This window comes from Muntiacus reevesi, chromosome 1 (genome assembly GCF_963930625.1).
Source record: "Muntiacus reevesi chromosome 1, mMunRee1.1, whole genome shotgun sequence".
NCBI lineage: Eukaryota > Metazoa > Chordata > Mammalia > Artiodactyla > Cervidae > Muntiacus > Muntiacus reevesi.
Genome location: NC_089249.1, coordinates 276,789,242 through 276,804,860, shown reverse-complemented (window position 1 = coordinate 276,804,860; position 15,619 = coordinate 276,789,242). Strand labels below are relative to the sequence as shown.

The 15,619-nt window shown below is 36.3% G+C and overlaps 1 protein-coding gene across 1 annotated transcript in view; it reads left to right on the top strand.

Moving 5' to 3' along the window:
• Positions 1-15,619, top strand: part of LOC136158654 (solute carrier organic anion transporter family member 6A1-like) — a 99,764-nt gene that overhangs the window by 68,781 nt on the left and 15,364 nt on the right. The window contains 2 exon segments of the mRNA XM_065920467.1: positions 2,325-2,478; positions 10,387-10,574. Coding sequence (XP_065776539.1) covers positions 2,325-2,478; positions 10,387-10,574 — 342 coding nt within the window.

Genomic DNA, 15,619 nt, shown 5'->3' with positions numbered 1-15,619 from the left:
CCCAGGGATCGAACCTGGGTCTCCCGCACTGCAGGGGTGCGCTTTACTGTCTGAGCCGCCAGGGAAGCCCACATATTATACAGTGCTAATAATTAATTTAACATGGGTGGTAGATGTAATATGTAAAATTCCAGGGATATGAGAAAAAATTTATGTGAACTCGTGTTTAGCAAGATTGCTGGGAGAAATATCAACAACCTCAGATATGCAGATGATACCACCCTTATGGCAGAAAGTGAAGAGGAACTAAAAAGTCTCTTGATGAAAGTGAAAGAGGAGAGTGAAAAAGTTGGCTTAAAGCTCAACATTCAGAAAACTAAGATCATGGCATCTGGTCCCATCACTTCATGGCAAATAGATGGGGAAACAGTGTCAGACTTTATTTTTGGGGGCTCCAAAATCACTGCAGATGGTGATTGCAGCCATGAAATTAATTAGCCTCCAACACAATAAAAATAAATGGAAAAAAAAAAAAAGATACTCCTTGGAAGGAAAGTTATGACCAACCTAGATAGCATATTTAAAAGCAGTGACATTACTTTGCTAACAAAGGTCCGTCTAGTCAAGGCTATGGTTTTTCCAGTAGTCATGTATGCATGTGAGAGTTGGACTGTGAAGAAACCTGAGAGCCAAAGAAATGATGCTTTTGAACTGTGGTGTTGGAAAAGACTCTTGAGAGTCCCTTGGACTGTAAGGAGGTCCAACCAGCCCATCCTAAAGGAGATCAGTCCTGGGTGTTCATTGGAAGGACTGATGTTGAAGCTGAAACTCCAGTACTTTGGCCACCTCATGTGAAGAGTTGACTCATTGGAAAAGACCCCGATGCTGAGAGGGATTGAGGGCAGGAGGAGAAGGGGATGACATAGGATGAGATGGCTGGATGGCATCACCGACTCAATGGACATGGATTTAGGTGGACTCCGGGAGTTGGTGATGGACAGGAAGGCCTGGCGTGCTGCGATTCATGGGGTTGCAAAGAGTCGGATACGACTGAGCCACTGAACTGAACTGAACTGTGTTCAGCAAAAATTTCTTATGTATGACACCAAATATGTGATCCATAAAGAAATATATTGATAAATTGGACTTAATTAAAATAAAAAAATGCTCTTTGAAAGAGTCTATTAAAGTAATGCAGAGACAGACCATAGACTATGAGAAGATATTTGAAAATCATGTTTAACAAAGGACTTGATTTCTTGATAATATTAACAACACCCAATGCTTAATAATAAGAAAACCACAAAAATGGGGAGAAGATTTGAACAGATATTTAACCAAATAATAAATATAGATGGAAAATAAGTGCATGGAAAGATGTCTAGCATCAGTCATTAGGGAAACTCATATTCAGTTCAGTTCAGTCGCTCAGTCGTGTCCGACTCTTGGCGACCCCATGAATCGCAGCACTCCAGGCCTCCCTGTCCATCACCAACTCCCGGAGTTCACCCAAACTCATGTCCATTGAGTCGGTGATGCCATCCAACCACCTCATCCTCTGTCGTTCCTTTCTCCTCCTGCCCTCAATCTTTCCCAGCATCAGGGTCTTTTCAAATGAGTCAGTTCTTCATATCAGGTGGCCAAAGTATGGCATTTCAGCCTCACCATTAGTCCTTCCAATGAATATTCAGTACTGATTTCCTTTAGGATGGACTGGTTGGATCTCCTTGCAGTCCAAGGGACTCTCAAACTACATCTTTGTTAGAATGTCTAAAATTAAAAAGACTACTCCAAGTGTTGACAAGAAATATAGGAAACAGTTGAAATCTTATACACTGTTTCTGAGAATATGAAAGAACACAATCACTTTGGAAAACTGACGGTTTCTTAAAAAGTTAAATGAACACCTACCATATGTTCCAAAAATTCTACTCCTTGATGTTACTCAAAAGACATGGAAGCATATGACCATACAAAGACAATGTAAAGACCAACTTCATGAAAGAAGTCAGACAGCGAAAGGGCACATACTGTATGATTCCATTTCATAAAATGCTTTGAAATTGAAACTAATGAATAGTGTCAGAAAGTAGATCAGCAGATGCCATGGGGTGCAGGAATCATTAATACAAAGGAGCATGGGGAACCGTGGCGGGTGATGATCATGTTCGTTAACATGATTGCAGTGATGATTTCACAAGTGTATGTAAATTGTACACCTTGTATATGTACAGTTTATTGTATATCAGTTATACCTAAATCTGTTAAAATTAATGATCATATTTTATTGATCTCTTTGATATCTTCATGTATCTTGATGTGTTAATATGTATAATACAGTAGTATTATAATTACATTCAATCTCTCTTTTCTTTTTTTTACAGAGCAGGGCAGTTGGAAAACCTGACAGCTCCTTGCAATTCTCATTGTAAATGCTCATCTGCATTTTATTCTGCTACATGTGGAAGAAATGATATTGCATATTTTTCTCCTTGCTTTGCAGGTTGTACACAGTCTAAATCATTCAAGGATGGCAAGGTTATTATCTTCTATTATGCTTCTTTCTCTCCATTAAGCAGTGCATCTTATAGATGTTTACATTTTACTCTTGCTCTCTATAGAATCCTTTTTTCTCCTTATTTTTCCTTTTCTTAAATTGTGGATTTATTGGTCACAATTCATAGGACTTATGGAGAACTGTAAGTGAAGTGAAAGTGTTGGTCACTCAATGGAGTCCAACTCTGTGACACCATGGACTGTAGCCTGCCAGGCTCCTCTGTCCATGGGATTCTCCAGACAAGAATACTCAAGAGTCCCTTCTCCAGGGGATCTTCCCAACCCAGGGATGGGACCTGGGTCTCCTTCATTGTAGACAGATTCTTTTTCATCTGAGCCACCAGGGAAGCCTGGGAATGACTTTGTGATCCTTATTTTTTTCAGTGTTTCTCTCCTCTTTTTTTGTCTAGTCTTTGTGAGGGGAAGAGAAAAAGAGCATTTGTCCTCATATATGGACATTATCGGAGAAGGCAATGGCACCCCACTCCAGGATTCTTGCCTGGAAAATCCAATGGACTGAGGAGCCTGGTGGGCTGCAGTTCATGGGGTCATGAAGAGTCAGACACGACTGAGCAACTTCACTTTCACTTTTCACTTTCATGCATTGGAGAAGGAAATGGCAACCCACTCCAGGGTTCTTGCCTGGAGAATCCCAGGGATGGGGGAGCCTGGTGGGCTGCAGTCTATGGGGTCGCACAGAGTCGGACACGACTGGAGTGACTTCGCAGTGACAGCAGCAAATGGACATTATACCATCTTCCCAAGTAGGCAATAAAGTACTTTATTAATTTATTAGTATCTACACCACAATATTCTTTTTTGCTGTTACAAACAAATAATACAAGATAATAACGTACCTGACCAACATAGTTCCTCATTGTTGTATATTCTCTGGCCTATGATTTAACAATATATCTTCAGTTTTTATTGAATATTTATATTGAAAAGATTATGTACCCTTAAAAATTTTTTTTCTTAAATGTTTAAAATGATTCTTTAAATTTTTAAAATTTAAGATGGTTATTTATATGTATTATATTTTCTAAAAACTTACATATTTTAAATGATTTATATATTTTAAAATATATTTAAAATATTTTAAATCATTCAAAATAGGTTACTATGGAAAACTTTAAATGTAGTAGAAAAGCATAATGAACTCCTATATGTTACCCATTTTCAACACTTTATTAACTTATGGAAAATCTTATTTTAAATAAATGATTTTTTAAGTGTTCACATTGTAACCACAGTATAAAGCTTAACTGTTTGACTTTGGTGTTTTGATCCCATGGGATATTCAAGAGCCAAAAAGTTCACTCACTGAAATGCTCTAACCCCTCTTTATTTTCCTGGGGAATCCCTTTTAGGGATTTGTTTCTATTTCATAAAAGTCTTTATAATTTAACTTGTATAAGGAATAATTAATTCTTGAGGAATAATGAAGTAATTCCCAAAATCGTGACTCAAACTGTGTGATAACATTTTTTTTATATCATTGGTATTGACATATATACACTATCATCTGTAAGATAGATAGCTGGTGGGAAGCTGCCACACAACACAGGGAGCCCAGCCTGGTGCTCTGTGATAACATTTGATGCTGAATAAAAATTAAAAGAATGAAATATTTTTGACCAAAAATTAGATGTTACAAATTACCCAAGACAATTAGTTTTGAAAAGCAATAAAGTCTCTGAAGGGAAACTGACCGTAGCAGAAGTTATGATTAGTACAATTTGATACAGATGAAGCCAATTAATGGATAAAATATACATTAACTTCAAGTGGCAAAGAATTTATACCAATAAACATAATTTTAACAAAATTAAAATTAAATGAGAGAAATACCATATATAAAAAATTAATGTATCTAAATTGTGCTAATGGAGTTCCTTCTGGAAATTTTTTTTTCAATGAAAATATGTCAACTTTGAAATAATTCTGATTTAATGTTCATATTCAAAGTATGATCAGGGTCAAATGTGTTAGAATTAAGTGGTCTTCAGTTAGACTTATGCAAAAATTTACAAGAGGAGTGGTAGGAGATACTATACCTCTGAAGATTTAGAATTTTTTATAAAAAATCACAGCTTTACCAAAACTGAAAACAGATATCTGCTATTCATGTTGATAATATTCCAAGTGTTTTGCCTCTTTGAGACCCACATGTATTGCTATTATCCATGCTATCAGTTCAGTTCAGTCGCTCAGTTGTGTCTGACTCTTTGCGACCCCATGAATCGCAGCACGCCAGGCCTTCCTGTCCATCACCAACTCCTGGAGTTTACCCAAACTCATGTCCATCGAGTCAGTGATGCCATCCAGCCATCTCATCCTCTGTCATCCCCTTCTCCTCCTGCCTTCAATCTTTCCCAGCATCAGGGTCTTTTCAAATGAGTCAATTCTTCGCATGAGGTGGCCGAAATATTGGAGTTTCAGCTTCAGCATCAGTCCTTCCAATGAACACCCAGGACTGATCTCCTTTAGGATGGACTGGTTGGATCTCCTTGCAGTCCAAGGGACTCTCAAGAGTCTTCACCACTACTGTTCAAAAGCATCAATTCTTTGGCACTCAGCTTTCTTCACAGTCCAACTCTCACATTCATACATGACCACTGGAAAAACCAATCTTCAAATATCCTTACATAGATATGAAAGAAATCTCTAGCTTTTCTTCATGATCTTTTCACTGGGATTAGTTCTTTTCAGCAGCTGATATGGCTTTCATCATAAAATAGGAGTTTCAGGGGGCTTCTTCTAGAGACTGCTCTTGTTCAAAAGGAGCCTTGTTCTAATTATCTATAGAGAAGGGAAGTCAGTATTGTTCAAAGTGTTAAAGATTACAAGAAGCCAGGCTTAGGGTCTCTTCCAGTTGAAACAACCCTAGAATATTGTAATTTCATTTACTGATTTGCCTCCTTTGTGTTATTTTTGTCATATATATTTTATTTCCCCATATATTTTTAAGGACACATATCCTTTTTTTGGGCTTCCCTGGTGGCTCAGCTGGTGAAGAATTCACCTGCAATGCAGGAAACCCCAGTTTGAAAGGTCAGGAAAATCCCCTGGAGAAGGGATAGGCTACCCACTCCAGTATTCTTGGGTGACATATTCCAGTATTCTTGCAGATGTATGTAGTTTTGATAAACTATGGAAATTATGGGCTTTCCTGGTGACTCAGATGGTTAAGAATCCACCTGCAATGCAGGAGACCCGGGTTTGATCCCTGGATTGGGAAGATCCCTTGGAGGAGGAAATGGCAACCACCTCCAGTATTCTTGCCTGGAGAATCCCCATGGACAGAGGAGCCTGGCGTGCTACAGTCCATGGGGTCACAAAGAGTCAGACGCAGCACACACCACACCCTTTTTGTTGCTGTTTTGTACAGTCAATATGCATTTATATTTACCCATTTCCTTGCATTTTCATGTTTTCACATGAGATTATTTTCTTTCTTCCTGAAGAACCATATTTTACCTTCCATTTCTGAAAAGAAAAACTGTTTTCATTTGGCATGGAATTCTATATTGGCAATGATCTGTCCCCGCTCCCTGCCCCACCCCTGCATTTGAAAGATGCCATTATATTGTCTTATGTCTCTGGCTGCTTAGTTGCTTTTAGAATTTTCTCTCTGTTTTTGATTTTCAAGAATTTTACTTTGATGTGCCTGGGTGTGGTTTTCATTATGTTTATTGTGCTAGAGTTTCACAGAGCATCTTTAGTTTTTGGATTTATGTCTATCAGTTGGAAAATTCTTGGTAATTGTTTCTCCCTTACTTTCTCCTCTTCTATTGGAGGGGAAGCACTATATGTTAGCTTAATATTGCTGCATAACCCATTATTACAGCCTTAGTGTGTTTAAATAATACTCATTTGTTAGCTGACAGGTCAGAAGTCCAGATATGGCATCGCTCAGTCCTCTGCTCAGAGTCTCACAGATTGAAATTAGGGTATTGGCTGAAATATATTCCTTTCTGGAGGCTCTGGGGAAAAAAATCTACTTCCAAGCTCATTCAGATTATGGGCCAAATTTAGTTCCTTTGGACTGTAAAAAATGAAGCCTCCTTTTGCTTGTTAGCTGTCTGCTAAGGGCCGATTTTAGGTCTCAGAGGCCACCCCCCTTCTTTGCTACATGACTCCTTCCGTCTTCAAAGCCAGCAAGGGAATGTCCCTATGACACATGCTCTGAATCTCTGACTTCAGGAAAGGCCCAGTTTCTTATATATACTGCCTGCTTGGGTGAGGTGTACCCCCTCTTAGCAATGCTGTGTAACATAAACTTAGTAAGAGGATTAAAATCCACCAGTTTCCATCAACCTAGGGGTTATGCAGGTTTATAAATTAGAGGGGTGGGATTCTTAGGTGCCATTTTAGAATTCTGCCTAATAGACTGCAAATAGACTTTTCTACTGTGTCCCATCCTTTGTTTTGCCTGTTTTCTCTATTTTCCATCTCCTTTTATTGTTTAGATATTTCCTATTGACCTGTCTTCCATGTGCTATTTCTGTTTTCTGCTATGCCTACTTTGCTGTTAAACCCATTAACAGAGGTGGTAAGTTTACTCATTGTATTTTTCAGTTCTAACACTGTGTTTTTGTAGAATCCAAACCCCTGGAGAAATTGTACATTCTTTGAGATATTTTATCCATTTACCTTCTATTTTCTGGAAAATATTGATAATTACTATTTTAAAGGTCTTGTTTTCAAGTCTACTATTTGTAGTAGTCTACTTATGTTTGTTCTTCTAGTTTTAAGCCAATTATTCTTGTCATTTTGCATACTTTGTAATGATATATGAAATCTTAAACATTATATATAAAAATATATCAACTTAATTATACAGTCATCTATTTCTCTCTTTATTTTGACTTCATGCATTTTCAAACTCTCTCATTGTGTGCATAACATTAATAATTGTCACAGCTTCTTGATGAACTATTTCTTTTATCTTTACAAAATATTCCTTTCCAACTCTGATAATACTTTTTCTTGAAGTATATTTTGTATATTAAACAATCGCTGTAGATTTTCTTGCTGCTTTCATGGTGCATCTTATTTCCATCATTTTATTTTCCAACGGTTGTGTCTTTCTGTTTAAAGTGTCTCCTGTAGCCCGTGGATAATATGCTTTTGCTTTTTCCCTCATTTCTGTTAATGTCTGTCTTTCAATTGGCCTTTTTAGACAACTGACATTTATTGTAACCATTGATATTATAGAGTTAGATCTGTCTTCCTCTTTTATTATTTGGATTGAATATTTTTTAATGTTTCATTTTTAATTTAACTTTTGCCATTTTGGTTATATCTCTTTGGCTATAACCCCACAGAGCCTAATATCTTGTAATTCTATCATCTGTTCACTAAACTTTCTTCATATTTTCACTTTTCCTATTAGTCAGCTTAGGTTCTATGGCCTGCAATTATTTGTTGTGCTAGATATCTACTTTCTGCCTTCTCTACCCTACTCATTGTTCCAGAAGACTGGACTATAGGATGAGCGTTCCTTTTCCTTCTAGCTTCTGACTGGATTATATGCTAGAAAGAAGTCCTCATAGAAAATCAGAAAGATGGGGTAGGAGAAAGTAAAGTCATTGTGTTTATTTTCTCGATTCCCTCTCTGTGCCTTGAACTGACCTGCCTTGCCTGCAAATCTTAGTTTCTTTCAGGGATACCTTCTCCATATGACTTTCTCCTTCCAGTAACCATTCCTACCCTAGGACCCTTCAAATCTACTTTTAAAATACATGCTGGATCTGATTATCTTCATCATTTTCTTTGATACCCTGGCCGCAATCACCACTGACTTGCATATTTAAATAGCCTTTTAACTTTTCTCTGCTTTCACAGTTCAGTAGTATCAATATAGCTGCTAAAGTGGTCTTTTAAAATGTATCACTTATACATATACCCCTCTAATGGGAATATAAACCAAAGTTCTTAATTGCTCTTGCAATTACCTACCAGTTTCTGTATAAATCCTTACCTCATTACTCTGATCTTGTTTTCTCTTAATTTTCTTTATGTCCACTCTGATTCAACCAAATTTTTCGCCTTGCTTTTCTTTGAGCTTGTCAAGCAAGCTCAAGTCTCAAGCCTTTTTAATTTCTATTTTGTTTTTCCTCCCTGGAATATACTTCTTTCAGATAGCTACAATGACTCACTTCCTTACCTTCTTCAAATCTCTGCTTAAATATCACTATATCATTGTGGCATTACGTGACCATACAAAATTCACCCCTATCATCTCTCTGATTTTTCCTTACTTTATTTTTTTTATCCATAATATTCATCACCATGTACTCCATTAAAGTTTCTTTTTATTAAAAAAAAATCACCTATGCAAGTAAATTTTCTACATGAGGGCAGGGATTTCTGTTGTATGTTTACTCTGTTTTCATAACACCTAGAATGATGTTTGGTACAAGGGCATTATAAAAAAATTCAGTGGAAAGAATGATTTGCTATTTGGATATTTCTATTTTTGTTTAACATATTCAGCAACCAGTAAGCAGCTTCCCTAAACAACTGATATGACTTTTGTACCATCATTTTCTGAATCACTGAGGTTCAAGTCATCTTTATTTCCACTTAGTCTTTCACTAGTAACTTAGCTTAATATTTCTACTGAATTTTTAAAAATTATTACTATTAGTATGAGCAAACTCAGGGAGACAGTGAAAGACAGGGAAGCCTGGTGTGCTGCAGTACATAGAGTCACAAAAATTGGATGTGACTTAGCGACAGAACAAGATTATTTAATTTAGAATCTTTTCAATATATTAGCAAACTGCTTACTAGTTTTTGTATCTCCGGCTCTGTTTAGCTCTTCTTAGAAAATGTCACCTATTCATCTTCCTTGAATTACCAGTACTAAAATAACAACCCAAAGTTTGTATTGGTTCTTATTAGGGACTACATTATGACTTACGTTGACTTTAGGCACTTTAGAGTTTGTAAACTTCTTCCTTCACTTAAAACAAAAGAAAGAGAAAGAGAGAGTTTGATTTAATGTTCAACTGCAATGGTGTAAAGACAAATATGATCTAGGCTTGAAACATTATAATATATTCCTTTATTAAGATGTTTATTTTTTCTCTGATTTTAAAAGACACTAAAATTAAAACCTCTATTTTGGTCTTGAAAGTATTGTGGGCCCTAGGCACACTGGGCCTCCTCTGCCTAATAGATAACAGCACTGTCATCATCACATACAGAGTAAAGTCTTGTCTTTTCAGCACAGTTCTAAAACTGTCTGTAGTTGAGTAACTCCATATTTCAAATCCCACCTAAAATTCCATTTTTTTCATTATATTTTCCTTATTCATTCTCAACCCATCTCTCTCTCAGTTATTGTACAATTAAATATAAATATTTTTAGTGAAATTTCTTAAGTTAATAGAATATTTCCTAAGTAACTATAATTATATATACACATGTGCACAATTCTTTGTTAGGTAAAATGCTTTGATATTATTTATCATTAGTGCTTCATTTATAAATTAACAACAGAAGATTTAATGTCAGTATATTTACTAATTGGGCTTTCCCGGTGGCTCAGCAGTTAAAGAATCTGTCTGCAATGCAGGAGATGTGGGTTCAATCCCTGGGTCAGGAAGATCCCCTAGAGGAGGAAATGGCAACCCACTCCAGTATTCTTGCCTGGGAAATCCCATGGACAGCCTGGTAGGCTACAGACCATGGGGTCACAAAAGAATTGGACATGTTAGTGACTAAAACAACAAATATCAGCAACATAGCAAAAAATGTTTACTAATAAAACTGCCTAGCCTCCCTACAGTTAATGATTTAATTTTCATTTTATGACTATAAGAACTTTTGCCTTATGATTATATTCCTAAAGATTGTTTCCTGTCTTCATTTTCATAGACATACTACAATTGTTCTTGCATTAAAGAAGGATTAACAACCGCAGATGATCAAGGTGATTTTATTGATGCTACAAGTGGGACATGTGATTCAAAGTGTTATAAATTACCTTTGTTCGTTGCTTTTATCTTTTCTACAATTGTATTTTCTGCCTTTGCTGATGTACCAAGCATCCTGACCATCCTTCGGTGTGTATATGCTATTCATAATCATTATTCATTTAATACATGTGAAAGACAATTTTAGGAAGCTTTTAGAATATTGCAGTAAATAATTTAAGCTTTTGTTTCAAGGTAGCAACTGCTCGAGGGGAAAATTGTTATATTTTCAAAGTTCTTGTTATGTGCTTAATCCTCTAATTTGTTTGCAGAAGGTATGTAGAAAACAGATTTAGTTTAATTTAAAACTAAACGTTAGTTTAACACACCTGGAAAATTCATAGATATAAGAAAAATCTTAATTTTAACACATTATTTCAATGTTCATTCATTGGTTATAGATATTTATTGGCTATTTACTTCTATATTAGCCAGTTTGACTATGAGAAATCATCAGTGTCATCAATAAAGGAACATAATAATAGCTTCTAGAATTTTGGAATTTTAATACATATGCTGATTATTAATCTAAATTAAACTAACATTTGTTATTCATTTGTTCTTCCTGAATATATGAAGTATATTTGATATTTTTTATCATAGTAACAGAATAATTGGTCATTATTTTCAAATTATTTTTTTCAAAAGGCTAGCATAAATCCTTAGGTCATGAGAAGCAATTTGTTGTCTGCTAGAAAAATAGACTAGAAAACATGAATAAATATATACCAATGAAAAATCTAAATTGGGCATATATGGTCTCTGTCTTCGATGAACTTGCAGTTTAGATGGGTGACAAAACTTGAACATATCTATACAATGAGGTGGGCTTTCGTTTATTCACCTGTATCTGGTACTGCAACTACAAAGACCTTGTATGGACCTGTCTTCAAATTGCTTAGAGTTTAATAGGGGGAGAAAAACACATAAAAAGGAGTGCAGTGAGTACTTAGAAGGCCTTGATTAAAGCTTGTACGGGTTGACCTGGGAACAAAGGAGGAAAAAATGGCCATTTTTATCTAGGATGATTTGGAAATGCTTGTAGACAATGTGGCACTTGCACTGAGTCATAAAGATAAGTGATTTCTCACAATGCAAGCAAACAGGGGACAATTCTTAGCAGGAAAAATGAGTAGGGAATGTAGTGGTAAAAGTGTGTTAACCAAATTGGCAAGGAGTTTGTTACAAGAGTACCATGATTGTGAATTGGACAGGGAGATTTGAGCTTGATAAGGGCCTGGTCATGGAAGGCTTTCTTTGCCATGTTAACATGAATGATGTTATTCTGTGTACACCGGAAAGCCATTGAAGAGAGCAGACTTCAGAAGTAAAAGTTATCAAATATGCGTTTTAGATAGATTACTTTGAAGATAGTCTGGGTGCTGGAGCTGATGGGGCAAAACTGGAAACAAAGGAAAGAACTTAGGAAACCATTTCAGAATTTACCTCTATTTAAAGAGAGAAAGAATAGATCATAATTGAGAAATACTTAGTTTGGATAAAAGGGCAAGGTTATTAATTTGATGTTCCTGGTATAAAATGTGGAAAAATGTAGTACTATGTCCAGATATCTAGTCTGGGAACTAAGTGAATGATAATCCATTAACTGAGATAAGAAATTCAAGAAGAGAAAGCTCAGGTTGAAGATAATGGTTAAAGTATTGATCATGCCTTATTTAAAGTTCATGTGAAACTTCTGAGCAAATATTCTCAGCAGTGAGATGAGAAAGATGATTGTAATTTTCTCGAAGTCTGGTTCTGAATCTTCTCACTTCTCCTGGTAACTATACAAAGCAATAAGAAGAATAAAACACATAAATATGCACACACAAACACACATGAGCACACTTATGATGTTGTTTTAGTACAGTTATGAGACCAAAAAAAGAGCTATAATTGCATATAAATATTACCAAAATTGAAGTAGAACAAGGAACCAGATTGTAGATTCACAAAGAAATCACAAATGTTATCACAAAGATATCATAAGATATAGTAAATGTTGAGAGGGTCTCAGAATTGACAGATCTCAAATATCTCCAGTATATATTACTGTTGTCTTAGAAGGTGAGAGTTCCACCTTAAGATGAAAGTTCTGGGAGTAAGACCTAGGTAGATAAGTTAGGGCAGTTTATTTTCAGAAAGAATGGGAGAAAAGGTTTGCAAAATGCCTAGGAGGTCCAGACAGCAGATCTCAAAAAGTGCCAGCAAAATGTACCTTCTATAAATGAATACATAACCTTGGAAAGCAAGAAACATGAAGAGATCTCAGAAACTCAGAGCTGGCAGTAGAATTTCTTTTCAAGCAGGCCAGATTTGCAGGGGTGGAGAAGGTGTAAACACACATAGGAACTATATTAAAACCTATTTTAAAACCCTATATTAAAATATAGGGACTATATTAAAGAGATCAGAGAAGATCTCTTCAGTTTTGAAGCTTGGAAACCTATTGCATGTTCCATTCCCATAACTATCTGCCTCTAGTTTAAGAAAATGCATTTCATTCAAATATAGTTAGGTAAAAATGGAAAAAAGAAAGATTCCTTCCTACATACCAAATAATTATAGTGAAATAAATGAAAGTTATTAAGCATTACTTTAATATAGACAGTGAAAATGCTTGAGAACAGTGTTACCACGAATCCAATAAAAATATAAGCGTAACTATATGTTAACTGAATGCAGAGTTCCAGAGAACAGCAGGGAGAGATAAAAAAGCCTTCTTACATGATCAGTGCAGAAAAATAGAAGAAAATAATTGAATGGGAAAGACTAGAGATCTCTTCAAGAAAATTGGAAATACCAAGGGAATATTTCATGCAAAGATGGGCACAATAAAGGACAGAAACAATATGGACCTATTAGAAGCAAAAGATATTAAGAAGAGGTGGCAAGAATACACAGAACAGTAAAAAAAAGAAAAAAAAAAAGGTCTTAATGACCCAAATAACCACGATGGTGTGGTCACTCACCCAGGGCCAGACATCTTGGAATGTGAAGTCAAGTGGGCCTTAGGAAGCATTACTGCAAACAAAGCTAGTGCAGGTGATAGAATTCCAGCTATTTCAAATCGTAAAAGATGATGCTGTAGAAGTTCTGCACTCAATATATCAACAAATTTGGAAAACTGAGCAGTGGTCACAGGACTGGAAAAGGTCAGTTTTCATTCCAATCCCAAAAGAAAGGCAATGCCAAAGAACAGTCCAACTATGATACAGTTGTGCTCATGAAGCAAGGTAATTCTCAAAATCCTTCAAACTAGATTTCAATAGTACATGAACCAAGAACTTCCAGATATACAAACTGAATTTAGAAAAGGCAGAGGATGCCAAGAGCTGACTCACTGGAAAAGACCCTGATACTGGGAAAGATTGAAGGCAGGAGGAGAAGGGGACGACAGAGGATGAGATGGTTGGATGGCGTCACCGACTCAATGGACATGAGTTTGAGTTAGCTCTGGGAGTTGGTGATGAACAGGGAGGCCTAGTGTGCTGCAGTCCTTGGGGTTGCAAAGAGTCATACATGACTGAGTGACTGAACTGAACTGAGGAACCAGAAATCTAATTATCAATATCCTTTGGATCATAGAAAAAGCAGGGGAATTAAAAAAAAAATCTGCTTTATTTACTGTGCTAAAGCCTTTGACTGTGTGGATCACCACAAACTGTGGAAAATTCTTAGAAAGATGGGAATGCCATACCACATTACGTGTCTCCTGAGAAACCTGTATGCAGGACAAGAAGCAACAGTTAGAATGGGATGTAGAACAATGAATCAGTTCAAAATTGGGAAAGGAGTATGTCAAGGCTGTATACTGTTACCCTGCTAATTTAACTTCCTTGCAGAGTACATTGTGTGACATGCTTGAATGTATGACTCACAAGCTGGAATCAAGATTACCAGGAAAAATATCAACAGTCTCAGATATGCACATGATACCACTCTAATGACAGAAAGTGAAGAGGAACTTAAAAGCCTCTTGATAAGGGTAGAAGAGGAGAGTGCAAAAGCTGGCTTAAAACTCAACATTCAAAAAACTAAAATCACATTACCCAGTCCATCACTTCATGGCAAATAGAAGGGGGAAACATGGAGGCAGTGATAGATTTTATTTTCTTGGGCTCCAAAATCACTGTGGACAGTGACCACAGCTATGAAATTAAAAGATGTTTACCCCTTGGAAGAAAAACTACGACCAACCTAGACAGTGTATTAAAAAGCAGAGACATCACTTTGCTGACAAAGGTCTGTTTAGTCAGAGCTATGGTTTTTCCAGTAGTCATGTATGGATGTGAGAGTTGGACTATAAAGAAAGCTGAGCGCCAAAGAATTGGTGCTTTTGAACTGTGGTTGAAGAAGATTCTTGAGTCCCTTGGACAGCAAGGAGATCAAACCAGTCAAAAGAAATCAATCCTGACTATTCACTGGAAGGACTGATGCTGAAGCTCTAATACTTTGACCACCTGATGGGAAGAACTAACTCATTGGAAAAGACCCTGATGCTGGGAAACATTGAAGGCGGGAGGAGAAGGGGACGACAGAAGATGAGATGATTGGATGGTATCACCATCTCAATGGACATGAGTTTGTGCAAGCTCCAGGAGATAGTGAAGGATAGGGAGGCCTGGCGTGCTGCAGTCCATAGAGAGTTGGACACGACTTAGCTACTGAACAACAACAAAAATGTGGCATAAAAGGGGAAGGATGGAGAATATAAAATAAGAGTAAGAAATGTATTAGTGAAAAGAGACAGATTTAGAAGATAGGAAAAGGAGATCCAGTGTACACATACAACTAACAAAAATTGGAGAAGTAAACAGGAAGGAAAGAAGGAAAACTTGATGGCTGCCCAATAGCTAATAGATGGGGAGACAGCGATATTATTATTTCATTTTGTTTTTCCACCCTTATGCTCAGCTTAGTATTAGTCTTAGTTCTAGTATAAATTAGTTAATTAATTAAGTATACCAGCTAATGTAAGTGGTTAAATCTAAGTAGTTTCTTTTTTTTCTTTTTTTTTCCCATTTATTTTTATTAGTTGGAGGCTAATTACTTTAAATCTAAGTAGTTTAACATAAGAAGTTTAAGGTACTTGATGGTAGTAACCAGATCTTTTATCAAAATTTATCCAGCTA